This window comes from Gnatocerus cornutus, chromosome 8 (genome assembly GCF_029298725.1).
Source record: "Gnatocerus cornutus isolate USDA-ARS CGAHR chromosome 8, icGnaCorn1.1, whole genome shotgun sequence".
Taxonomy (NCBI): Eukaryota; Metazoa; Arthropoda; class Insecta; order Coleoptera; family Tenebrionidae; genus Gnatocerus; species Gnatocerus cornutus.
In genome coordinates this window covers 15,418,252-15,442,809 of record NC_142240.1, presented here as the reverse complement: position 1 = coordinate 15,442,809, position 24,558 = coordinate 15,418,252, and the positions used below count along the sequence as shown (strand labels likewise).

Sequence of the window (24,558 nt, the reverse complement as noted above, 5' to 3'; positions counted from 1 at the left end):
GTCAATATCATTCGATTTATTGGAGTCGGAGGGGTTAGTAGGGTAAAAATGAACGCACAAAACACAGTTTTATTTTTAATAATTATAACAATTCGATGTGATGAGGTAATAATAAATGTTTTTGAAGTCTTTACTTTTATTCTTGACAGGACCTCAAAATCCGCGTCGGTTTGCCTGAGTACATTTGTGATAAAGATGGTGGTATTAGAGATGTTAGCAAAGACATGACCACAATAAGACTCTTAGGGAAAGACGCCCAGGATGTCTCGTACAAATTTGATGTTAATTTCATTACTATTGGTAAAAAGTGCGTGAAGAACCAGCGATGCACACTTCTTAAGTGGAAAGCGGTCAGAGAACTCGATCAATACCTGAAGAACTATCCTAAGGATAAACTACATAGTGGTCTTATCGAAATTAACAATACCATGGTAGATTTGAGAGACGAAACCGCAAAATTATTGATTGATTGCTTGGATTTCTAGTTCAGTCCAGGCTTGAAGTACGTCCTCAATGTCACCGTGACTAAGAAAGGTAAGGTCATGGAGGAAAAACAGCTCACGCTTGATTACGTAGACGACTCTGTACGAAAAAATTTCAACAAGCCCATGGCGTCGCTTTTATTACTCGCGCCGGATAACTCCTACGCTTACACGAGCTACGTTGTCAATGCAGAAGTCAACATTTGTTCGAACATTTCGGCATATTACGTAAACTCTTCGTTGAGAAGCAACAGCGACTTTATCAATGATTTTAGTTCAACTGGGAGTTGACCGACGCTGACGAGAACTCCACTGTTCTTTCATCGAGAAGCGCAGAGTTAATTATACCTCCTGGGACTTTACAGGGGGCTCAAACCTATTTCGTTAAATGTAACATGATTAGCATAGAAGATGGCTCGTCCATGGCCCAAGTATGTTTTTTTTTCGGTTTTAACATCGCATTATTGCTTTTTTTGAACAGAGCGAACAAAGCGTCAATGTTTTGAGTAAAGGGTTAGTCGTTCGATTACCGGTGAAAGTGTTAACGACAAGAAGTGGACAAGATGTGCGGATTAAGGCTTTTATTAAAGATTTAGATAACATGGATGGAGAAATTCGGGTTTGTACTTTTGCATGTTGTGATATGTTTGTTTAGCAAGATCAAAGGTGATTTCTACAGTTAATCTTTCTCGCCTGCAATAATTTATGACTTTATGGCTCACGAAACAGTCGATTTATGACTCTAATGCTTAATTAAGTCTTTGCAATTTAAGTATAATGATTGCGCTTATTGCATCATCATGATATCCGGTTTAAGATCGTATGAATTATATAATCACCAGGGCTTAAAACTTTTATCCCGGCACCTCCACCATTTTTAATTAATTATTTATTTTTTAATTTTTATTATAATTGTAATTTTAACGGGTTAAAAACGGTACTTTTTAAACCATGATATTTAAAAATCTCCTGCTAGGTCTCGTGGTCTTGCGTGGACACATCCACCAACGAAAAATGCAACTACGAAAGCGATTCAAGCGAAATGAGCTTAGAATCAGGTTCCTCCCAACCTGGAATGTGAGTTAACACTATTTCTAAGACCAAGCCCTATCAAAAAATTTCAGTTACAACCTCTCGGTGGAAATCTCAAAAGGAGATTTCACCGAAACCGACTTCTGCATACTCAAAGTTCTCGACAATGCTCCCGTCGTTGAAATCGAAGAAATCGATTACCCCACAAACCCATCGGATGGGTTAAAAATCCAAGTCATGGTTTCAGAGCTTCGAACTTTTTGTACATTACAATGGACATCACCGAATGAAGAAGGATACGAAAGTTTTGATTTGGCATCAATGGTAAGTCTGTCGTTTGAAAAACTTAATTAGTATTTCTTAGCCGGGGAATTTCGGGGATGTTGTCAATATCACAATGAAAGAAGATCTGTTCTTAAATGAACTCGAGGAGTTTACTAATGGTACGACTGATAGGAGGCTCGATTTGATTATACCTCCACCGAACGGTGAGAAACAACCCTCGAAGTACTTATCACGTAACCCCAATAACAGGTGAATGGGAAGGTTTGAAAGGAGACGCAAAGTTCTTGTTTCGTTTAACAATAACATGTCCACTTACGGAGGACAACTTCGAAGAATTCAACAACACCGAAACCTCAATAACTGATGTGGTCATCGAAACCAATGCTGCTCCAAAAGTTAGAGACTTTGAAGTCACCCCATTGGAAGGCGAAGCTTTCGTCACGTCGTTCGGTTTTAAAACACAGAAAGCTGAAGATAAAGAGGGCGACAGCCCCATTTTGTATAAATTTGGGTACAAACTAGGCGATAGGGATGTAATCATGTGGAATTTGGGCGACGTGACGAACTGCGAAGGAACTCTCCCTTATTCCGGTAACATCCACAAAAGTTTTTCTTTTTTTTTTAATCACGTTCCAACAGAGGGTGGAATTCAAACCTTCATGGATGCGTGTGATAGTTACGGGTCTTGTAGCCGCGTGGTGGGGCCTTCAATTACCACGAAACTCGACATAATGAATAAAGAGTGGGTACTACCATTGAGGAAGTTCCCAAAATTTAGTTGTGGTTTCAGGGTCGTTTTACAGAGATTTGTTACGAAAATGATAGGGAAAGACTACCTCAAAGCCTTTACTGAAGCTTTCACTATTCTGTGGAGTTACCAGTTGGACGAAGAACCGGTGCGCGAGGTAATATCCAACAAAATTACCGAAGAAATCCAAAAGTACCTCGAGACTGAGGACAAGATCGGTGCCAATGAACTTCTGAAAACCATTAATGATTTCAACTCAGAGTTAAAACTCTCGGAGAGCGTCCTCAATGTATTCATTGCCGCGTTTTTTATTCCGACTAATCCATCACTTTTAGAAAGTCCTTGAATTACGCAATAAACTCGCGGAAGATGACCCCCAACCATTACGAAAATTGTTGTCGTTGCGCCCAATAAGAGCCAGTTCTTTGAGTCTCACTGATGTAAGAGATTACCTTGAAATTTCCGAGCTCATCATTACGACATCAAATGACACGGTCAAAGTTAACAATGAGAAAGAGAACTTGCGTAAGCGGTTACGCAACTACATGGAAAAACTGTGTACAAACTTAAAGAAGACACAACTTTCACTAGGTAAAAACTACAGCTCCGATTTTCACAAGTGAAGTGTTTTTTCAGAGCTAAAAACTGTCATTTTCTCCGTGGAAAAACTAAAGAAAACGTCTCTTAATAACTTCATTTCGGTGCCGTTTGAAGGCAACTCTTGGCAGGCGGCTGCAAGAGTGAAACTTGGAAATGCTGTTAAAGAGACGAAGGATAGATGTGTGGGAAAAGCGATTTTTCGGGACTATCTCGGAAAAGTCGGATTCACGTTCTTCACTGATGTGTTAAACACGGAAATTAATGACTCCACGGAAATTGTTATTTATTTACCAAAGAATAAAAGCGAACTAGGAAATCCGAAGGTGATTTGAATATGGTGGAGGCGCCGGGTAACTTTTATTTTTTTTTTAGTGTCTTGTATATTACGACAGCCGTTGGCGTTCTGAGTGCAAATTGATGCAGAATATTGCGGGTTACGTCAAATGTCTCTGCAAGCACTTGGGATACTTTCAGTAAGTTCCTTTGCCCAAAATAAAAACAAGTCAAAATTGCATTCTAGTGTTCAATACACGACGAAGGCGACAAGTGCACCAACTGCTGCCGTGGCTGCAACGGTACCAACTGCCGTTCCAACTTTAGTAGCGGTTACTGAAAAAGTAACCGGTAATGAGACTTCTGAGAAACTTGAAAAGGGCTCTCAAGGAAACTGTAAGTTCATTTTCTGTGTTGTTTCAACAGTTATGTTTTTTTAAGACGACACAGTGTCGTACGTGGTAATTGGAGTCTCGGTCGTTGGAATCATAATCTTGGCAATTACCATCCGGAAAATATTCCACGATGACGAAGAGAACGAAGAAGCCGAAACGTTTGATTTCCCTAAATATGCACAATTACATAACGAGGAGTTTTTAAATGATGCACACATGTAGGCACAAGCGTTTTATTCAAAAAGTAAGATAAATACATAATGAAAATATTTATTGTGATTCAGAGTTTCAGTGTGTCACCTCCGTTGCTGTGGTTTTAAAATCTAAAAAAAGGTGATTATATTATTATACAAAGCCGCACCTGTTTGTTAAAAATGATCCAATAAAGTTTTAATTGATTTCCGATGACTCATAATTTTAATTCTTTTAATTACCCGATTAAATGGATTAAATCTGATAACGTCAACTTACTTGGAACGAACAAAGCAGATCAGGATTGACCGTCATCAAGGCCCCTGCGTTATCAAAAGTCCCGCAGTAATTAGGCGCGGAAAACACGGTTATTAGTTTTCTTTGAGCGAAAAATTCGTACCCATCTTCAACGACCTAAAATCACTCTTACAGTTGAAATTCGAAACATTTTAACCCACCTGGTGTCCCCTACAGATCAAATCAAAATCATGTTTCTCGAGAAATTTCGATACAACGTCTGGTCCAAAAGAAAAAGACACACCTCGATCGTTGTCGTGCCACCCCAATTGAGGGGTGGGATCGGCCCAAAGTAAGTCGCACAACAGCCCTAAAAAATTGTTAGTCCTAAGGGAGTAACATGAAGGGTGTGTTACCAGAACTAGGGACATCGCATGGTCTTTCAATGCTGCGAATCTGACCTATGTGTAGTAAATCGGGACTGAGACCACCATGACAACAGAAGATTTTGTCGTCGATGACCGCGGCCACTGGAAGGGTGTTAAACAGGTCGGTGAAGGTTTTGAAGACTTTGGTATTGTAGCGTCGTTTACCTAAAGTAAACAAGTAAACACTGAAATATCACCACAACAGATCTTACATTCGTCGAAAAATCCGTACACTTTACAAACAGACGCGACTTCGTGGTTACCACGAAGAAGGAAGAAATTTTCGGGGTATTTTATTTTGTATGCTAGAAGCAGGCAGATGCACTCCAGAGATTGTTGGCCTCGGTCTACGTAATCTCCTAAGAAGAGGTAGTTTGCATCTGGAGGAAAACCTCCAAAGTTAAAGAGTTTCAATAAGTCGCAGTACTGGCCATGAATATCCCCTACAATTCATACTGAGAGAAGGAACAAAAAGCAATGCATTACCGCAAATCTTCAGCGGTGCCTCGAGCTCCAGAAGCATCGGTTGCTCTAAGAAAATCTGTTTCGCTTTGTGACAAAGCGCATGGATTTCATCTTCCTTCAAGTTGATTCTTTTGGTTTTATTCCCGCTTCGGGCTACAACGCAATGTGACTCGTGGTAACGTCAAAGTTTACTTACCAGAAAGTAACGATTTGATTATTTTGTCGACGTCGAGCGAAGGCGCCATTATACTCCGATCAACTAGCTAGTTAAAAGTGATAAGTGACTGATAAATAAAAGTGTGATCATGATTAGATTATGTATTTAATCAAGTATGAACATAATACTTTTATTCTTAAAACTATTATATAATTTTGAGCCTCAAATCATTATCTTGTAGGAGTAATTTGTATTTATTCTTCGGCAATCGTTTACAGGTGAGGACGTGAAGAAATTTCTTGAACCACTGGCGGTCAGCGATGGCCACCTAACAACACAAAAACAGTGATCCTTTCTATTAGATTTCCGTTTTTTACCTCAATCAACATGGCCGCCAGTAAATGCCCAAGCGGGATCAACAACAATTTGTATCGAAATTTGATTTGTTCATGAGCGTTGTGTGGTAAAAACATGATTTCGAAGAACTCCGCGACTTCCTTCCATGGTCTGATTAGCAACCAAATTTGAAAAGAAGTCAACGCGAGAATGCTGGCCATAAACCAGAAGTTACTGATCAACATCTGACGGTATGGCCGCCCTTTGGAGTAAACAAACGCAAGGATGAGATATTGAAAGGACGATACCACAAAAAGAACGGTGTTCTCCCAACAGACTGTAACCAGTTCCTCTCCTTTGGGCGCAACAGGTTCAAACCACTCTTGTTGGTACAAATAGACCAAAGCCCCGATTTGAACGAAGACACAAAGAACAATTTGTAATAATATTGGAATGAGAGTGCTTCCCGCAACCAGCGAACCTGGAGGCCGTTTCACGCCTAGTTTCTTCGAGGGACCTTGACGTCCGATGGTCACTGCAAGACTTGTGGTGATAATCAAGTCGATGAATAAGAACTGAACGTCTCCCAGAATGGAGTGTTGCTGCAAACTCGAGTTAGGCTAGGAAGATATAGCTGTTTGAGTTACCCGTGTTAAAACCAAAACGGTGGTAAACTGGATGAGACTGTAAAGCGCCATGTACTTGAAGACTGCGAAACTGGTAACTAAAGCGCAGCGGCCTTCCATTATCAAATGAATGATACAAGAAATGTCTTGAACGGCTGATGTGAAAGGCGCGGCAACACTCGCTTCGGCTTGAGAGAGCGAGACTCCAACGTGAGCGGTTTTCAATGCCTAAAAAATCTCTTGTTTTGACTTCACTTCTTCGGTGGTTGTTTCTTACCCCGCAGTCGTTGGCCCCGTCGCCCACCATCGAAACAACATAATCCAAACTTTGGAAATAGGTAATTAACTGTGTTTTTTGATCGGGTTGAAAGCGGGCGAAGACTGTGGTTCGTACCAAAAGACTTGGAAGCAGATCTGGGTAAAAACTTGTGATTTTGGTCCAGGTTTTACCATCAATTGCAAAGTGGCAGTGCTGCAAGAATGTGTGAAGAAGCTCAGTTAAGAAAAATGAGAAACGTACTGAAGAGTCCAAATTGATTGAGACACTACTGGAATTGCTAGTGGTGGCTGTCTTTTGGAGGAATACTTCCGAACCGATTTCGGCGGTTTCATCCCTTACTTGTACAGTGAAAATCTGGTCATGGACTCTTACCATTCCGCAGTCACGAGCCACAGAAATCGCTGTTAAAATATTGTCACCTAAAAAAAAGTAATGTTATAAAAAGACCCCAAACTCCGAGTTTTCACCTGTAATCATCACAGTTCGTATATTGGCGTTGTGTAAAAGACGAATCACTGGGGTAGTTTCCGGTTTAAGAGTATTTTGCATTATCAAGAGACCCAAGAAGTGTAAATCGCATTCAATCTAAGATAAAAATAAACGAATCCGAATATTTTAGCGACGCGAAACTTACAATTTCTCTTTTCACTCTTTGCGCTTCTTTCCATCTAAATTTCACTGGCATTTCCTTGTACGCTAATCCTATGACCCTAAAACCTTGCTCGGCGTATCGAGCCAGCTTCTTCTCAAAATCCTCCGGTAACGTTTCCCGAAGACACATACTTGCAATTTTTTCCGGTGCACCTTTGGCAAAAGCAACCATACACTTGGAAGTCAACTCTTTACAAATCACAGACATGCACTGTAAACTCGAGGAAAAAGGAAACTGTCGGATTATGCCAATTTGGTAAGAAAACTAAAACTCGGAATAAATTGGGATAGGTACACGCAGTTAGTTACCTCAGGAGCGTCACCTCCTTCTCCTTTCTCGATATATTTCTCCGGTCTCACGACAGTGGGGGCTAACATATCGTATCTGGCAGTTTCATCATCGCCGGGTTCTTCTAAATGCTACAAAGGTGTTAACTAAGGAGGAGCTAACAATAAGAGGCGGAGCTTACCCATTTCGTGAACTCAAACATGCTTAAATCTAAAGGATCTCCTGTGATTTCGCCGTCAATTTGTGTTAGAGAATGACACGTTGCCATGGCTTGAACGAATCGGTCGTGGGTTTCAAGAGAGCGACAGTCAGTGATTGGTTCTTGAAACTGGGAGGCGATAGATGGGAGGGCTGAGTGCATATCGAGGCCATCTTGAGTGAGAGTACCGGTCTGGAATTATACCATCAAGTACTGTTGTACAGGTGTTTGCACCGTACCTTGTCGAAACACGCCAGTTTGATTTTTCCACAAATGTTAATTCTGGGCGGGCTTATGCAGAAAATTTTGAGTTTTTTGAGGCGACTTTGGCTGTAAACTATACCTACGGTCATAGCGGCGGGAAGTGCCGGGGGTACTACTATAGTCACTATATCCAGACTGCGAATGATCATCTCCATGATTTCCGCCTGTAGCAACTGTGTCATAAAAGCAAAAAGAGAAAAAGAACGTACCTTTCGGTGGATGTATAAATGCAAACAGTACGCAGTTCCACCAGCGGCAATAACAAATAGAGCTAGCACGAACTTAAGACTATCTTTATAGAACTGAAGTCCTACCGGAGTCGGGTAAAGAATACTCTTCACGAGAGCTCCTTTCGCAGTGTTGAAGCCCGTGGAAACAACTCTTGCTAGCACCGGTTCACCATCGTAATACCGACTCTGGATCATATGAGTTCCAGAGAAAAGAGTATGGCGGTTATGAGTGGTCGTACTGTATATATCACTACTTGGAATAAGAGACGTTTTGACTTCTGGAACACTCTCACCGGTTAGCATGCTTTCATTGACGATGCATTGACCGGTTAATAAAACAACATCACATGGCAGTACAAAGTTACTTTTCGGGAGAACGATTAGGTCCCCTGGAACAAGTTCTGAGGGTTCTGCGTCTTGCAAATTGGTCTCAGATAAAAGATTACGACGCAACACTTGGACGGTATGGCACTTGGAGGATTCGACTAAATCGTGCAAAGCTTCACTTTGCTGGAATTAATGTGTGAAGCGACAAATTTACTTACTTTGATTACCTTACCTTTCTAGTTTGTCTAAGAGTGGCGATCACAGAGAAGAGAGTCAAAATTAAAACACAGCCCGCATAGATGAAGTAATGGTCTAAACCCCATAAAAGCATTGAGAAGAATTGGAACACATAGAAGGGGTTGAAAACCTCTTCAACAAAAAGGGTCCAATACGACTTTATTTCAACCTCAATTGTATTTGGGCCGTACAGTTTTAATCTAAAAGGGTTTAAAATTTTCACAAGTTAGAGCCGGTTTTTGTACTTACAAATCAACGTAATCGTCATAAAAAAGTCCGTCATTGTTATTCAAGTATGTATCAACTGTTTGGGGAGGAATTAACGCGTGTAAGGACCCAAACACTTCCTCGAAAGGCAACCAAACGAATTTGGCGTGTCGGTAATAAAAAAAGCGTAAAGAAACGTGCCCTTGATCAGGCAATTTGGTATTCTCAGTCTTAACTTTAAGTAGTTCATCATTGCCAAAACCATCTCTGACTAAAACTCAAATTTATTATTGGAAAAGGTGGTACTGCCACCATACTTAAGACGATTCTGGCTTCTTTTAAGTTACATCTTTTATATTTTGCAGTTTTGAGAGAGGAGAACCAACTAGAGACTAAGTAGGGTATGCCAAGAAGAAGTACACCTAAAAGGTGGTAGAAAAATGACCTTAAGCAACTTGTATCGTAACCATAAAGATCGACTTTGATTCTATCAACGTTTAGTTCTAAAACCTGCTGGTAGCTTTCACCAATGGGTTCATAACCTACAATAAAACAATAAAAATCAAAATTTTTTATTACGCGAACTCACCAAAGCCATTCCTGCGCATTATGGCATTATTTAACGAAAAAAACACTCAAAATTAACGACAAAGAGTCTACAACACTGTCCTAACTCATTTTCTCAAACAATATAACGAACAATAACAATGAAATAAATGAATCATAACTGTATAAACAAAGGTATAGGCTTCCACAACTGCACCTGGAATATCCTAAGATGCAATCGGACACGCTCCAACATCCTTATCAAATGATAATGACGTCAATGTCAGTGATAAAACTAAACTTTTCCATCTGTCACTTTCACTGTCACAAAAAACACGTGATTTGCATGATTTTGCACGTTTCAATTGGTGGATTTTGCCACGTGACTAAATGAAAAGAGAATTCACCAATGAGGTAACAGTATTACGTCACATTGATTACATGACATGTGGTGGTTTTGTAACCTCACTTTTTGAATTTTGACATGGAGAAAAAAATTAAGAAAAAATTGCGTCGACACCAGCACGTACTCGCCAAAGAAACTGGGGTTGTCTGTTGCGAAGATCCCACACCGGTAATTACTTAAAATTCACACTATTGTCGCCTGACTATCATTTTACAGAACTTGGGCATCTGCAATGCAGGCCAAATTAACGGGCTAACTGAAGAGATCCTAGTTGAAAATTTCCATGAGTTTGGTGCTTTACATCGAGTTCTGTTAATTCCAGGGAAATCGTGCGCTTTTGTTAGTTATAGGGACAAAACTAGTGCTCAAAAGGCCTTCAGTTGTGCTAATGGAGCCCTTAAGATAGCCCAGGATGAAAAGCCGATTTACTTGAGTTTCGTCGAAGGCCTTCCCGAGTATAGTCAGCAGAAAATCTACAATTGTTTGCCCCCCGGTTTGACGATAATTCCTGATTTTATAACGGAGTATGAAGAGCGCTTATTATTGTCTTTGTGTGACTTTGACGACAAAAACGGTGGTATGAAACACCGACAGGTGCGCCACTTTGGTTACGAGTTTCGATACGACATCAACAATGTTCATAAAGACAAGCCTTTGGAAGAAAAAATCCCTTTTGAATGTGATCCATTATGGGGGCGCCTGGCTTTTGATTTCCACCCCGACCAGCTCACCGTCAACCACTACGCACCAGGTCAAGGAATTCCAGCTCATATCGACACCCACAGCGCTTTTGAAGATCCTATTTTATCCCTGAGCTTAAATTCCGCCGTCGTTATGGAGTTCAAGAAAAAAGACACTTTTTGCGTCGTTCTACCTCCACGTTCTTTAGCAGTAATTTCAGGAGAGAGTCGTTACGCCTGGACTCATGGAATTGTACCTCGAAAGCACGACTTCTACTACACTGAAAACGGGTGCACTGCTTTTAAACGGGGGACGAGGGTGTCTTTCACGTTTAGAAAAATAAGAAAGGGAGAGTGTGACTGTGGATATCAAATTTACTGTGATTCTTATGAAAAAGCGAAAATTGGGGGTACCCTGGCTGAGAAATTGGAGTCTCAACATGTTCATGACGTGTACGAAGACATAGCGGGTCACTTTAGCGAAACGAGGCACAAACCGTGGCCAAATGTTCTCAACTTTGTTAAGAAGTTACAGCCGGGGGCTGTTCTAGTGGACGTGGGGTGTGGAAACGGGAAATATTTCGGCCACAATCCTCAAATCGTAGAGGTAAACTTAGTCTCGCGGGTAATCAAATGAAAGTAATTTCTGTCTTTAGATAGGTACCGATCGCAGCTTCAAACTCAACAGTCTTTGCAAGGACAGAGGCTTCGAAATTTTCACAGGAAACTGCCTCAACTTACCAATCAAAGACAACAGCGTTGATGCCGTTATCAGTATTGCCGTTATCCACCACCTTTCGACTCAAGAACGGCGGTTTCAAGCTCTCTCTGAAATGTCCAGGATTCTGAGGAAAGGAGGCGAAGCCCTGGTTTACGTATGGGCGAAACAACAAATAAAAAACCAGGAGAAGTCCACATACATTAAACAAGACAGGAAAAACCGGAAGATGGAACCAGGGAATTCTTTTACTGAAGAAGTCAAAGTTGTGGAGGGTGTGACTATTCCTGTTCATACCAATCGGACTGATTTTAATCATAGCGATGTCTTGGTGCCATGGAAACTGAAGAGTTCTGAAGGAAAAGGGGAGACTTTCTTGAGGTTTTATCATGTTTTTGAAGAGAGGGAGTTGGATGTGTTGTGTGAGAAGCTTGGAGGGGTTTCAGTGGTCAAGAGTTATTACGACCAAGGGAATTATTGCGTGTTATTCAGGAAAATATAATTTTTGCACAAACCAAATTCGGAGTTTGCAACTTCTTCCCATCGTAAAAGAATCCTAAGCGTCAAGATTTGCATGCAAATGAAACTACAAAACAAAAATCATGTCTTTAATCGGAATCGTACGTCGGGTAGATTTTCCCACTCCTTGTTTGTTTAGTTGATAGTAATTTTTTCCGATGTTTCACTAATTTTGGGTGATGGTCTTCGCAATCACCAAAACCTTGAAGTCTTTCGTTTTTTGGTTCTGCTTCGGACTTCATACTTTTACTAGACGATAGAGATGTTGTCGAACTGCACCTTGATCTGCGGCGAAATCGTGGAGACCATGGAGATCTGCGATCTCTTAGGATTCTGATACATGAGGAGGTGCACCTACAAGCGTTTATTACTTCGTTTAAAATGTTACGGGAAGAAGTGTAAAAATGTACCCATTTTTGTGGACGCGCCCATCTAAAATTTTCCTTCTGCGTTTGATCAATCGATTGTATAGCACACAGAGGGTTCCAGAAAGTAAGGCGACACTTGTAGACGTGGGGATCAAAGGTGCAGTAATCATTGGAACCTGTCCCTAAATTGATAAGAAACGAAATGAACAAAGTATTGTAGACAACTTACAGTGCCCATGATTCTATCCCATACTCCTCTCAAAATAACAGTGAGAACCGCGACGGCAAAGTTTGAAGAGATCATCTTAAACCATCCTGAAATTTGATTCAAATACAAAATTTTGTTTATTTTTTAAATGTCAAAAAGGCAGAGAAGAGTAGATATGCGTAAATGGTATTTTTCCTTGGCTTATGGTCTGAAAAATTGGTGGTCTACCCAACAGCGTGTGTATAAAGAGTTGCCTGAATGTCTTTGTTTTGTTCCCCACCTGTTGCTTTGGCTCGATCATGCCGACTACCAGGTGCTGCTCTCTGGTTCTGTAGCTCCTCTTCGAAAGTTCCTTCGTTGTCAGAAGCAATGATGGCGTAGAAGAGCGTAAACGTCGTGTGTGCGTGTCGTGTCATAGCTTCACGAATGCAGAAAAACTAAAATCCGGCGCCCACATCAGACAACCCTCGCAATAATGTTTGGTGTCCACCGCGTTGCCCCGATCTGAACCCTCCAGAGTACCTGCCTCTTCTCTATTATTATTAATAAATTATTGTGTGTGTGTTGTTATTGTTTGTGTACCTGCATTTGTTAATGCCATGACTACAATCGGATGTGTGTTGCTTAGTGCAGCTTTACTATTAGGGTCAGTCAAGGTATGTCACGCTTTTATTGTTCCACTATGTATACTTCTTCATTGTTTAGCGTTTCCTCTGTTCGACACATGTTCGCAACGTCCTGGTTCCACGGTTCTAGATTGTCGTTAAAAAAACGTACATGTGCGGCCCAACTTGGCCACTTTCTAAGCAATTGAAACGGGAGCTATTTTTACGTAATCTAACAGAGAAAATCTTCTTTTTTCCGATAATTAGAAAAAGAAGAAAGTGCGTTTCTCCATTCACGCTCTTTACTTATTCAAATTTGTTATGTAAGTGTGCCGATTGTCTCGGTACTTTGGCCTTCCATGAACTTTCAAGTCTTATTATCTATCATGATAACTTCTTTGGTAAAATTCGTCAAACGGTATGCGAGCCATTTTCCGTGCCAACGACTTATTTATTACAGGTGACATCATCTCTGGATTGTCCTACACTGGACACTGGTGCTGACCTGATAAGAAATTGGCAATGTGCCTGTAATTCTTTCTAGAACCACCGATAAACTCTTTGTCATTCTACCGCGAAATCGTTATCTCAATAATGTTTCCGATACTAGACCGAAAAACATTAAAAAGCCATAAGCTTGTTTGTGCAATAACGTACTTTTATGGGTAATTAACCCATCATATGACGTATGACACATTTTACTGTTTGCAGAAAAATAACACGATCCATGATGCATGAAGAGCAGAACTAAAAAGACTAAATTTCATTACAACAAGGGTTACTCAAGTATCCAGATTCGGACCACTTCTGTTCACATGTTTACGTCACAGCGATTGTGAATTGGTGATCAAGATTATGCTTGTAGCAAAAGATTGAAATTTACATGTTGCAACAGTTAGAATGTATTTGGTAATTGAGTGTGCCGCCGGTGAACAATAAAAGAACGACATCAATTCTGCAATTCTTGTAACGATTCCAAATCCAATTATGCGTTGCAATTATCCTACTTCTGTAATTCTACAAGTTGCAAAGGTGTTTTAAAACGCGGACTGAAAGTTGAAACTGTCTTCTCAAGGAAAAACAGTAATCAAAAATTTTGGAGATTTTTAAAATGCTACAGTGATGTAATACTTTTGGCATGTTTATTAATCGCGAATTACGAAATTCCGGAGCAAACGAGACTAATTTTAGTTTTCAATTGAAGATCCGCCCTTTCTTTTTAACAAAATGGAGAATGTGATTGAAATCGGATTAAAACCCAAAAAGGAATTCTTTTATTGGCTCGCATAACCCTTATCAAGGTGGTTTTTATAACAAAAAACGCTTTCAGACAACCAATTCAATTATTGCTTTTCATTCATTGGTGAGACATCCAAATTCCTATTTATTGGATAAAGTTCTTAAGTAATTAGTCACATGCAAAAAAGAATCAAGTCATTGGACGTCTATAATCACAAAATACGCACAAAACAAAGGAGGTGGAGAGTTGGACTTCCTGCATAACTTTTCCTTTGGCTTTTGTTTATTGCGTGGAAAAGGAGAAATGTGCCCAATTACAAAATTCCGGAGCAAAAGAAAGACATTTTAGAAGTTTTCAATTAAAGATCCGTCTCTTTTTCATCTAAAAATGGAGAGAGAATGCAATTGAAATCGGGTTAAAAACCAAAAAAGAATTCTTCATTGGTTCGCATAATCCTTATCAAAGCGGTTTTTACAACAAAAAACGCATTCGGACAACCAATTCGATTGTTACTTTTTATTCAGTGGTCCAAAACCATTATTTATTGGATAGAAAAGACAAGAAATATCCCGAATTACAAAATCTTACTGCAAATTTCCGAAAAATTTAATCTTTTTGGAATACAGATCTGAATTTAAGATTAGGAATTTAGGAAAATTAAACAAAAATATATAAACTACTGTTGTTATTATTATTAAATATACGAACGTGACAAATTAAAAATTGAAGTGGTTGTTTAATGTTTATAAATTCGATAAACATAATATTTACATAATACAAATAGTAAAGAATGTTTTACAAACACAAACATAAAATCTACAGCCGACAAAGTCAATATTATTGTGCATTTAAAATGAAATTGAAAGCGGAAACTAAAAATGCAGATTGGCAATAAAAAGCAACATTCTGTAGAGTGAAACAAGCGGATATGAATAGACAATGTTTAAAGAACACCTCAGCTTATAATAAACCTGACAAATATAGAAAATTTTGATAATTGTACAAACGGCAGAATTCTTATCCGAACTCTGATCTTATTGAAAGCTTAACAGTGCCACGATCGGACGTGACGGCTAAAAGAATATTCTTCCTTTTGTGACTTGGCGCTACAATAACCACGTTGGAAATTGCATCATTACTTTTATAACAGTCAGAATTTACACACTTATTTTGCCGTGTTCGCCTCCACAGAACTACCCACTGCGGTTATTTGCCTCTAATTGTTTTCGGTAGGAGGACAATACGGTCCTGCTCAAAATTTATGGAAACTACAAATCGAGAAGCCGGTTAAGAACTTGAACTGATAGTAGATCTGGATAATTACCCAGAAAGCGTTTAATTAGGCGTAAAAATTTTTAGAATGTCTTCTAATCACTTACGCCTTGTTTAAAATTAAGTGCACTAAAGAAAGGAAATTTCTCGTTGACATAATGTTTCTAGTGCTACAATTTGAATAAAAATGTTCACAATCTCATTATTAATTTATCTCGACTTCCGCTCTAGTAATTTCCAGAAATTTGGCTAATAACGTCAGTGGGTGGGACTTTGTTGTAATTTTGCAAAAACGCAATATTAATATTAATGAAGAATAAGTGGTGTAGAAAGTAATAATGTTTACAAAACAAGACTTTCGGAGCAAAAGAACTGGAGTTTCCTGCAAACACTTACTCTTTCAAGTGGTTTTATTGACCACTCCGAAGAAACACAGAAGTCATTTATTGTAATCAAGCTGGTGGTCATAAAAGGTTAATAAATCAAAATTCAAGATTTTAATATCTGGGAAGTTGCAAATTCAGCATTGAATTATAATTTTCCGTCGATAAACTAATTGGATTTTTCCTGGACATCCAAGGTTGAATTTGAATGTAGATCCCCTCTGTAGTTCTTAATTGTCCATCTCCGCCCCAGTTGTCATTGACTCATCAAAAATCGGGTCCCAAGGCTGGAAAGTCAACTCATTGACTAAAAATCGCGTTGTGTAATTCGTACTTTCTAAATTGTGAGCGTAAACCTGCAGCTAAGGTAAAGGTGAAATCCGGTTGGTTTAACCGGAAGTGCATTTGCATGCAAGTCTGCACAGTCCCCTCTCATCCGGTGCATCTTTTGATTAATCCGACGTCTGGATAGCGTCTGGCGTCCAAATCAATAGCCTGACGTCTGCACCGTGTGTGGGGATTTTATTTTTAAACTTCCATAAACGACCGAAAAACTCAATTTTTCAAACGGAACGAAAATGGAGACGACATCATTGGATAATAATTTCGCTGGCGAAGGGCCAGAGATAAATTACTTGTTTCCGCATGTTGTAGCGAATTCTGTATAATTAGAATTTATAAAGGAACCGCAGTTTGGGATGACACACGGGGAATAACAGCCTTTTTATTTTCAACACAAACCACAAAATGAATTGCTAATCAGTTTTCCTTTTATTCATAATTTTATCCAATTAACACCGACCCTGACTTCGTCCAAGACGTTTTCGTTTTTAATGTAATTCGTTGTAAGTGTTGTATCTGATTTTCAGCAAGGTCGCTTTAGGATCTCTTTGTTCGGGCGATTAATGTTATGATTTATAACGAACATAACTGCTTTAAATGAGGCGTGGCTGTGTGTAACACGTTGTCGTGACCGATTTTGATTTTTTAAGCTTGCCTCACCTACTTGGCATTTGAAGAAAGTAGAGAAAAGTTGTTCCAAACTTTCCTAATTTGCTTACACGCGCAAAAAGGGACCAATCTCTTCAAACTAAATGTTAAACAGGCACTAAAAACGGTCATGGAATTGATAGAGCGGCGATTTCTATACGTAATTCTATTATTGGCGTTGTTTATAACCTCGGAAACTGAAAGGTCAATTAATTGTTAATCGCGCCGATTTTTCCAAAGTTTCCAGGACTTGTCTTAAATACATCACCAATGCGGCGTTATGAAAAAACTTGATAATCTTTAGATCTCGCAGTTGTAAAAATTTAGTTTATTGAACGAGTAATCTTCCGGACGAACGCGTTACTCGCAGTGACGCAAATTTATTATTTTATTATGCTGTTGACTCATCACACTTATACCATTAGTGCTGTCAATTATCACAAATCGCGTAACATTTTATATCTGTCTATTTTGGACTAACTCTGTTCTTCTGTGTGCTTTTATTAGCATAATTCGCAGACTCTCCAATTAACAAGAACAAATTACATAACAGTACATGAACCGAAAAAAGTGGGTCTAAATATGCATTTCATGCAGGTTCCGCATTGAATCCTGCTCATATTTCACGCTCTATTATTTTCATTGAAATGAAAACGTTAGCGAAGATGTGCTTCATTCTATCGAAATCTTTTAACGCACCGTGAAACGAGTTTCACCCAATTAAGTTTTAAATCAAAACCTAATAGCACTTTCTTCGTTTTGTTGCCTTTTAAAACAATAACAATTAAACGATTTAACGCTCGGCAATGGCCACATCCGCTTAGTTAATACGTGTTCCGACACTGAACATTGAAACGCGATTTACTGTCTCATTAATCTATTTATAAGAGATTTGACCGGAGGTTAATATGTCCCACATTCTTGTTAAGAGTACCCGTTTTTCAGGGGGCGGAAATCGCCATCCACATTCCAGGAAACCTAGGACAGGAGGGTGTGATATACAGATTAGATTATTACCCTCCTTTCGGGCACCCCGCTCCCAACAGTACTATAGCTTCCAAAGACATCGGGGATGTGATCAAATTCTCCCAGGCTCTCCCAGGGACCAAGTATGACTTTTGGCTCTACTACTCCAACACGACGCATAATACTCTCACGTGGACTGCCAACTTTACCACCGGTGAAAACTGCGTTTGACTAGCCATATTTATACTAATTAAAGTTTTTAGTACCGGACCCCCCTTCGAATCTCTCTATTAGTGTTCGTAGCGGAAAAACTGCAATCATTTCGTGGAGTCCTCCAGCCCATGGGAGCTACTCCAGTTTTAAACTAAAAATCAACTCGCTCAATAACGTGCCAGACGTTAAACCTCAGGTCCTCACCATCGACAATGTAGAAAATACCTCGTACTTACTCAAAGAACTCACACCAGGAGCTACGTACCAAGTTCAGGCTTCCACCGTCTTCGAAAATAAAGAAAGCGCGGCTTATACGTCAAGAAACTTCACCACAAGTAAAAACTCAAGTTCGACTTCTTCTTTCTATCCCGTTACTTACAGAGCCGAACACCCCTGGAAAATTCATTGTTTGGTTCCGCAATGAAACAACCCTTCTCGTATTATGGCAGCCCCCATATCCCGCCGCTATTTATACCCACTACAAAGTCTCAATTGACCCTCCAGACGCCAATGATAGTATTCTCTATGTTGAAAAAGAGGGTGAACCGCCAGGACCAGCTCAGGCGGCCTTCAAAGGGTTGGTCCCAGGGCGTGCTTACAATATCTCCGTCCAAACAATGTCAGAAGATGAGATTTCGACCCCCACGACAGCACAATATAGAACCGTTCCATTACGACCGGCGAAAATCACTTTCAACCCAAATCTCATCACGTCGTACTCTTTCGTAGTAAGCTGGGAAGAACCCAATGGGAAGAGGTGAGTGATTGGAGTTGTTAAGCTCTATCTAAACTTCTTGGATGGTTGTAGAATTCATACAGCGAAAAAACACTCTGTTGTAAGGTAAAGGGGTTGTTGTGTGTTGTGTTGCTTTCCCCCGCTCGTGTTTTGATTGTTTGTACAACAATGTTGTTTTGTAGTGAGTTTGACAAGTACCACGTTTTCTTGGGAATGGCGAGGAACAAACAACAGATCCAAAAATCCAGAGAAGAGCCCACTTTCGTAGAGTTCAAAGACAATCTCGAGCCTGGAAAAACCTACACGGTTACTGTTAAAACAGTTTCCGGGAAAGTCTCCTCGTGGCCCACAGCCGCCGACATTACTCTAAGTAAGCCAAGTGAGATTTTCACCACAGGATCTTCTGACGTTCTTTTCAGAGCCTCTTCCTGTTAACAACCTGCGGGCAGAAACCGACTACAAGAACGGCATCGTCAACATCTCGTGGACTCCAAACCCTGACAGTTACCAAGATGACTATCTAGTTTCGTACCATGAAGTTGAGAGTGCAGCTGGAGACTCTAATAATGTGAAGACGGACAACCACACTAGGATAACTCTTGACACTCTTCTTCCCGGACGCAACTACTCGATAATTGTTCAGGCGCTATCTAAAGACGCGGAATCTAACGAGAGTTATTTGTATGTTGTCACCCAGCCCAGTGCCCCCATTATTGAGGATCTGAGACCGATGGTTGATGGGCTTAACATCAGCTGGAAGAGTGATGTGAACTCGCGTCAAGAGAAATACGAATTGCATTGTGTGAGGAATGATACCAATGACAGAATTGTGAGAACTACCTACGATTCTAGGATAGTACTCTCTAATCTACAACCAGGCGCTGGGTATTTAGTAAAAGTCTTTGCCATTTCGCATGGGCTAAGGAGCGAACCTCACGAGTACTTCCAACCAGTTTGTGAGTATTTTTTTAACATCTCAATAGTCGTCTTGACGTTTTTTTTTAGTCCCTCGCCCGCCCAAGAACATGACGATAGAAAAAACGACCCCAACGTCAGTCCTCGTGCAATGGGAGGCTCCCACAGACTCCCTCATCTCAGAATACGCCATTCGTTACCGAACTGACAGTAACCGCAACTGGGTGCGCCTCCCAGCAGTTCAAAACACTGAAGCCGAAGTAACGGACATGACTCCTGGAGAACGGTACACGATTCAAGTCAACACTGTTAGTTACGGCCTTGAAAGTAACGAACCCCAACAAATGAACCACACTGTGCGACCTAATCCTGTTTCCAACGTTTCTCCTGTGGTGGATTCCAATAATGTTACTTTAGAGTGGCCAAGACCTGAAGGCCGAGTGGAAACTTACGTCGTTCGATGGTGGGAAGCTTCAAACTCTTCGCAAATCAACACGAAGAATGTTAGTCAGACGGATAATGGCACAGAGCCTGTTAGATTGTTAGTTGGGGATTTGATGCCTGGGGAGGAATACACGTTTGATATTCAAGCGGTTTCTAACGCTTTGGTGAGCGAGGTGACCGTACTACGCACCAGGACAAGTGAGTCTCCAAATTTAGAATTAGACAGTGAGCTAATTATACTTTTCAGTGCCTCTGATTCAGTCCGAAGTTGTTGTTGTAACGAATCAACAGAGTACTGATACCATTAGTTTGAGGTACACGCCAACTCCAAGAACTTCTTCAAAGTTCGATCTGTATAGATTCTCCCTCTCTGAAAGCAACATCCCTGATCAGGAAAAGGCAGAGAATGACTCTGACCGTTTTGTGACTTTCACGGGGTTGCGGCCGGGGCGACTTTACAATATTACAGTCTGGACGGTCTCCCAGAATGTTGCGAGTCAACCTCTCCAACGTCAGGATCGCTTATGTAAGATATTTCCACTTTTAATTCTTCAGTTTGACTGTTTTTCTAGATCCCGAGCCCATCGTTGGGATTAACGCGACTTCTATTTCCGACACGGAAATTACGCTTGCTTGGGAGCCCCCTAATAGCGAATACAACGCGTTCGAAGTTCAGTACCTCTTTGACGACAGCCTCATTCATAATCTCACCACGCAGAATACCATCACCATCACCGAACTCAAGCCCCATCGAAACTATACTTTTACTGTAATGGTACGAAGTGGTACCGAATCTAGCATTCTTCGCCAGTCGCTTCCGGTATCTGCGTATTTTACCACGAAAGAGTCCGTCCCTGGAAGAGTAGAACGATTCGAACCGGTGGACATCCAACCAAGCAGTATTACCTTTGAGTGGTCTTTGCCGCCAACGGAACAAAATGGCGTGATCCGTAAATTTACCATTACGTATGGTTTAGATGGGTCAGCCCATACCACATCCCGCGATTTTGCACCCCATGAGCTAAGAGGCGTTATCAAGTCGCTGCTACCGGGGAAAACCTACGTGTTTAGGATCCAAGGGGAAACTAAAGTCGGGTACGGTCCTGAACGAATCTGGAAACAAAAAATGCCGATTCGGGAACCACCTCTCCCGAGTTTCCGCGCCGTCCCGACTGAAGTTCGCAGGAGCTCTACCACGATCCAGATTCGGTTCAGGAAGAACTACTTCAGTGATGCGAACGGACCTGTCACTACCTACGCTATTATCGTCGCTGAAGACTTCTCCAAAAACGCGTCAGGATTAGAAATGCCCAGTTGGAGAGACGTCCAAGCGTATTCAGTGTGGCCCCCGTACCAAGTCTCAGAGCCGTACTTCCCATTCTTTAACAGTTCAGTGGAGGACTTTACCATCGGGGCTGAAGGCTGCGATATCCGACAAGTGGGATACTGTAATGGAGCTTTGAAAAGTGGTTCCACCTATAGAGTGAAAATTCGAGCTTTCACAGCACCTGATAAGTTCACCGACACCAGTTACAGCTTTCCGATTCAGACAGGTGGGTTTGATTTATCAGATAACGTAATGCAAATATTTTGTTATTGATTTGTTGATGCTGCCAAGGACTACTAAGGATGGACGGTGAGTAGTTTCTTCGAATTGATTTGAGCAAAAATAGAAATAATCGATAGTTATTAAAGTGCGGAGGTTTAGTTGACTTAAAATCGTTGATAGATGTGGGGATTACGGTTAAGTTTGAGCCAAGAACTTGCAGATTGGGTGAGTATGGAAACTTTGGGTTTCGCCCTTCGTTGTACCTAATTTAAAGACCACAGTGAAGAAGTGTATTATGGCATAAGGTCGGGAAGACCTTCGTTTCAGTTCAGCTAAAAGTTTAGGAACTTCTTGTTTTTGCTCGCACAGGCCAAAGTTTTTATTATTTATCTTAAATTGAAATAATGAAGAGAGTTATATGTATAATAGTCCAGTTTTTATTACACTCGTCATTATCAACGTCGCCATAAACTAGATTCAAAAAAACAGAGCAAAGACAGAGAACTCTTTATTATTGCAATTGCCTGTTTCTTTACTCTCTTTTTGTTTATTATCCTGAATGCCCTTACAATGAACTTGTCCAACGCACGTCGCATTACGCGCGTTTATAAATAAGTTTGTAGATATAAATAAACCGGCGCAAGCACGTTTTACTAATAATTTCGCTTTTCACAGACCAAGACAACACCAACATAATACTCGGCGTCTTAATTCCTCTTATCCTCTTCGCGATTCTCTTCCTGGTCATCATCTACATCAGAAAACGTCGCTCGGCTCGTAAAGCTACAGATACACGAACCAATGACAACATGTCTCTTCCTGACTCCGTCATCGAGACAAGTCGTCCAGTTCGCATTGAAAATTTCGCCAACCACTATCGACTGATGTCAGCGGACTCGGACTTTAGATTCAGCGAAGAATTCGAAGAACTGAAGCATGTTGGTCGTGATCAACCCTGTACTTTCGCCGATCTGCCGTGTAACAGACCGAAGAATCGGTTTACGAATATTCTACCTTACGACCACTCGAGGTTTAAATTGCAACCGGTGGATGATGAGGAGGGTTCGGATTACATCAATGCAAATTACGTTCCGGTAAAAGGGTGACGACTTTTGGAGTGTGTGTTAAGGGTTGTTTTCAGGGGTACAGTTCACCGCGGGAATTCTTGGTGACACAGGGCCCTCTACATTCTACGAGGGACGACTTCTGGAGGATGGTGTGGGAGTCGAATTCAAGGGCCATTATTATGTTGACGAGGTGTGTAGAGAAAGGGAGAGAAAAGTGTGATCATTACTGGCCGTATGAATCAATGCCGGTGTACTACGGGGACATTTCTGTGCAAATATTGAATGAGACGAGGTACCCTGATTGGAACATTTCAGAGTTTATGATCTGTCGGGTAAGCTAAAGAGTTATAACTTACGTGATGATGACGAGTTTTTTGTTAGGGCGAACAACAAAGAGTTATTCGTCATTTCCATTTCACCACGTGGCCTGATTTTGGGGTTCCAAACCCTCCACATACTTTGGTGAGATTCGTGCGGGCCTTCAGGGAGCGAGTGGGGTCCGACCAGAGACCCATCGTGGTCCATTGCAGGTAAGTTAACCCAATCTAGACTTACCAAAATCAAAAATGACTCTTTGCAGTGCTGGTGTGGGTCGCTCGGGCACTTTCATCTGCCTGGACCGCATCCTCCAGCAAATCCTAGTATCCGACTACGTCGACATCTTCGGCATAGTCTACGCCATGCGCAAAGAACGAGTTTGGATGGTCCAAACCGAGCAACAATACATTTGTATCCACCAGTGCCTCCTTGCAGTCCTCGAAGGCAAAGAACTCTCAGGTTCGCCTCGTGAAATTCACGAAAACCAAGGATTCGAAGGTAAGACAAAGAAGAGGGTGATTCTTTTTTTTTTGTGCTATCAGATGTAAATTGCCATTTTTGGTGTGTATGCAGAAATGGTAACACAGTTGTTTAGTCGATGTAAAAAGCTGCTATTCTGTGGTTCAGGCAAGGGTGGTGGAAACAACGCTACTGTTGGAACTTCTTTAGGGACGGGGGAAAAGGAAAGGTAGATTAACAGAGACACACTTCTGGCTGCACGGTGTAACGCTTATACCGGTAACACTCTCATTTTTAAGCATGGAATGCTAGAATTAAGCTCGGCTTTAGTACAGAATGTTGAGGGTTGGTTATGCCGCTTCAATTCACCACGTGAATTTACGCAGCCATAATCTAATCGTGTTTTACTTAACGACAGCCACTGCTTCTACTGAATTTGTTTTCTTTCCAAACAGATGACGAAGGAATAGCCGAGTCTGGGATGTGATATCGCGCCGCACCAGCAAGAAGCAATAATCTTGTATAGAACCTACTAGACTTGTTACATTTTTATTATGTAAACGACTATAGATCTGATATTAACTATTGTACAGTATTTTTAACATCAAAGACAGTATTTCTTTGATAGTGACAATTCTGGCAATCATTCCCGTTACGACGCCAGAAGATGTAGCCATAATCTGTTGCGTGCAACAGTTCCACTTTATCATCCGTACTTTTCATGTTCAATTAATTTAAAATTACAGTTCTGTGATATAACGATTCGGTTTTAGTGTAATTTTATAAGAGAGAAAAATTATATCCATGATTAACCCGCTTTGTACTTAAAAACGTCAAATTAAAGTCTATTTTATTTGAGTCTTGTTTGTCAATCATTCCTGTCATGACTGAAGGTAAGTTGAACGGGGTCACAGCGAAATCCCGGACCTGCTCCGTGTTATCAATAAAACGTAATAAGATTCGAAATGTGAGTCACGACAGTAAATCGGTACACGCGATTCTTTGGCTTCTTTTCA

At 40.7% G+C, this 24,558-nt stretch overlaps 7 protein-coding genes across 13 annotated transcripts; 4 read left to right on the top strand and 3 right to left on the bottom strand.

Moving 5' to 3' along the window:
* Window positions 1-6: 6 nt before the first annotated feature.
* On the top strand, window positions 7-4,220 carry LOC148170306 (uncharacterized). Of its 2 annotated transcripts, none has more exons than XM_088042793.1 (17): window positions 7-105; window positions 150-431; window positions 486-710; window positions 758-913; window positions 964-1,101; window positions 1,459-1,559; window positions 1,607-1,838; window positions 1,879-2,002; window positions 2,049-2,390; window positions 2,439-2,541; window positions 2,590-2,836; window positions 2,883-3,138; window positions 3,184-3,470; window positions 3,520-3,620; window positions 3,668-3,816; window positions 3,862-4,059; window positions 4,108-4,220. In XM_088042793.1, the coding sequence occupies exons 1-16, from the start codon at window positions 49-51 to the stop codon at window positions 4,035-4,037; spliced, it is 2,976 nt and encodes a 991-aa protein (XP_087898919.1). In that variant the 5' UTR covers window positions 7-48; the 3' UTR covers window positions 4,038-4,059; window positions 4,108-4,220. The 2 variants fall into 2 exon arrangements, with proteins under 2 accessions (XP_087898919.1, XP_087898918.1); XM_088042792.1 differs by having other exon boundaries at window positions 4,100-4,220.
* LOC148170305 (uncharacterized) lies at window positions 4,035-5,441 on the bottom strand. The gene is made up of 7 exons (XM_088042797.1): window positions 5,334-5,441; window positions 5,159-5,290; window positions 4,885-5,115; window positions 4,661-4,837; window positions 4,466-4,614; window positions 4,287-4,421; window positions 4,035-4,138 (listed from the first exon to the last, which is right to left on the bottom strand). Exons 1-7 carry the CDS (start codon window positions 5,380-5,382, stop codon window positions 4,112-4,114), a joined length of 900 nt encoding a protein of 299 aa, XP_087898923.1. The 5' UTR covers window positions 5,383-5,441; the 3' UTR covers window positions 4,035-4,111.
* On the bottom strand, window positions 5,441-9,847 carry LOC148170304 (polyamine-transporting ATPase 13A3-like). Of its 2 annotated transcripts, XM_088042791.1 has the most exons (15): window positions 9,530-9,847; window positions 9,258-9,482; window positions 8,983-9,211; window positions 8,729-8,933; window positions 8,149-8,679; window positions 7,915-8,103; window positions 7,658-7,867; window positions 7,497-7,607; window positions 7,171-7,452; window positions 7,004-7,121; window positions 6,777-6,955; window positions 6,534-6,728; window positions 6,278-6,484; window positions 5,672-6,232; window positions 5,441-5,622 (listed from the first exon to the last, which is right to left on the bottom strand). In XM_088042791.1, exons 1-15 carry the CDS (start codon window positions 9,546-9,548, stop codon window positions 5,500-5,502), a joined length of 3,384 nt encoding a protein of 1,127 aa, XP_087898917.1. In that variant the 5' UTR covers window positions 9,549-9,847; the 3' UTR covers window positions 5,441-5,499. The 2 variants fall into 2 exon arrangements, with proteins under 2 accessions (XP_087898917.1, XP_087898916.1); XM_088042790.1 differs by having other exon boundaries at window positions 6,534-6,955.
* Window positions 9,848-9,908: 61 nt separating this feature from the next.
* On the top strand, window positions 9,909-11,803 carry LOC148170303 (tRNA (carboxymethyluridine(34)-5-O)-methyltransferase alkbh8). Its single transcript, XM_088042795.1, has 3 exons — window positions 9,909-10,060; window positions 10,109-11,179; window positions 11,229-11,803. Exons 1-3 carry the CDS (start codon window positions 9,971-9,973, stop codon window positions 11,790-11,792), a joined length of 1,725 nt encoding a protein of 574 aa, XP_087898921.1. The 5' UTR covers window positions 9,909-9,970; the 3' UTR covers window positions 11,793-11,803.
* A 45-nt stretch (window positions 11,804-11,848) lies between these two features.
* LOC148170302 (uncharacterized) lies at window positions 11,849-12,801 on the bottom strand. The gene is made up of 4 exons (XM_088042799.1): window positions 12,666-12,801; window positions 12,407-12,492; window positions 12,220-12,359; window positions 11,849-12,163 (listed from the first exon to the last, which is right to left on the bottom strand). Exons 1-4 carry the CDS (start codon window positions 12,799-12,801, stop codon window positions 11,899-11,901), a joined length of 627 nt encoding a protein of 208 aa, XP_087898925.1. The 3' UTR covers window positions 11,849-11,898.
* Ptp10D (Protein tyrosine phosphatase 10D) lies at window positions 12,742-24,400 on the top strand. 5 transcript variants are annotated; one of them, XM_088042785.1, is made up of 16 exons: window positions 12,742-13,041; window positions 17,821-18,055; window positions 18,105-18,389; window positions 18,436-18,811; window positions 18,863-18,895; window positions 18,973-19,160; window positions 19,210-19,746; window positions 19,796-20,347; window positions 20,397-20,675; window positions 20,722-21,702; window positions 22,374-22,792; window positions 22,840-23,097; window positions 23,147-23,295; window positions 23,346-23,581; window positions 23,657-23,771; window positions 23,998-24,400. In XM_088042785.1, exons 1-16 carry the CDS (start codon window positions 12,985-12,987, stop codon window positions 23,999-24,001), a joined length of 4,704 nt encoding a protein of 1,567 aa, XP_087898911.1. In that variant the 5' UTR covers window positions 12,742-12,984; the 3' UTR covers window positions 24,002-24,400. The 5 variants fall into 5 exon arrangements, with proteins under 5 accessions (XP_087898911.1, XP_087898912.1, XP_087898913.1 ...); XM_088042786.1 differs by having other exon boundaries at window positions 23,657-23,821; XM_088042787.1 differs by lacking the exon at window positions 18,863-18,895 and having other exon boundaries at window positions 12,743-13,041.
* Window positions 13,108-14,036, top strand: LOC148170301 (uncharacterized). Its single transcript, XM_088042800.1, has 2 exons — window positions 13,108-13,655; window positions 13,702-14,036. Exon 1 carries the CDS (start codon window positions 13,163-13,165, stop codon window positions 13,532-13,534), a length of 372 nt encoding a protein of 123 aa, XP_087898926.1. The 5' UTR covers window positions 13,108-13,162; the 3' UTR covers window positions 13,535-13,655; window positions 13,702-14,036.
* Window positions 24,401-24,558: the final 158 nt, after the last annotated feature.

Bases quoted from the DNA above. Each gene is read 5' to 3' on its own strand.
- LOC148170302 (XM_088042799.1), bottom strand. From the start codon at position 12,801: ATGACACGACACGCACACACGACGTTTACGCTCTTCTACGCCATCATT. The intron at 12,360-12,406 runs GTAAGTTGTCTA...TTATCAATTTAG, and splicing joins GGGATAGAATCATGGGCACT to GGACAGGTTCCAATGATTAC. The intron at 12,164-12,219 runs GTACATTTTTAC...AAACGCTTGTAG, and splicing joins GGGCGCGTCCACAAAAATGG to GTGCACCTCCTCATGTATCA.
- Ptp10D (XM_088042785.1), top strand. From the start codon at position 12,985: ATGACTACAATCGGATGTGTGTTGCTTAGTGCAGCTTTACTATTAGGG. The intron at 18,390-18,435 runs GTAAAAACTCAA...CGTTACTTACAG, and splicing joins GTCAAGAAACTTCACCACAA to AGCCGAACACCCCTGGAAAA. The intron at 20,348-20,396 runs GTGAGTCTCCAA...TATACTTTTCAG, and splicing joins CGTACTACGCACCAGGACAA to TGCCTCTGATTCAGTCCGAA.
- LOC148170306 (XM_088042793.1), top strand. From the start codon at position 49: ATGAACGCACAAAACACAGTTTTATTTTTAATAATTATAACAATTCGA. The intron at 1,839-1,878 runs GTAAGTCTGTCG...AGTATTTCTTAG, and splicing joins GTTTTGATTTGGCATCAATG to CCGGGGAATTTCGGGGATGT. The intron at 2,837-2,882 runs GTATTCATTGCC...CATCACTTTTAG, and splicing joins TCTCGGAGAGCGTCCTCAAT to AAAGTCCTTGAATTACGCAA.
- LOC148170303 (XM_088042795.1), top strand. From the start codon at position 9,971: ATGGAGAAAAAAATTAAGAAAAAATTGCGTCGACACCAGCACGTACTC. The intron at 10,061-10,108 runs GTAATTACTTAA...ATCATTTTACAG, and splicing joins GTTGCGAAGATCCCACACCG to AACTTGGGCATCTGCAATGC. The intron at 11,180-11,228 runs GTAAACTTAGTC...TTCTGTCTTTAG, and splicing joins ACAATCCTCAAATCGTAGAG to ATAGGTACCGATCGCAGCTT.
- LOC148170305 (XM_088042797.1), bottom strand. From the start codon at position 5,382: ATGGCGCCTTCGCTCGACGTCGACAAAATAATCAAATCGTTACTTTCT. The intron at 4,615-4,660 runs GTAACACACCCT...ACAATTTTTTAG, and splicing joins ATGCGATGTCCCTAGTTCTG to GGCTGTTGTGCGACTTACTT. The intron at 4,139-4,286 runs GTAAGTTGACGT...ACCTTTTTTTAG, and splicing joins ATCTGCTTTGTTCGTTCCAA to ATTTTAAAACCACAGCAACG.
- LOC148170301 (XM_088042800.1), top strand. From the start codon at position 13,163: ATGTGCGGCCCAACTTGGCCACTTTCTAAGCAATTGAAACGGGAGCTA.
- LOC148170304 (XM_088042790.1), bottom strand. The intron at 7,122-7,170 runs GTAAGTTTCGCG...TTTTTATCTTAG, and splicing joins AAAGAGTGAAAAGAGAAATT to ATTGAATGCGATTTACACTT. The intron at 5,623-5,671 runs GTAAAAAACGGA...TTGTGTTGTTAG, and splicing joins TGGCGGCCATGTTGATTGAG to GTGGCCATCGCTGACCGCCA.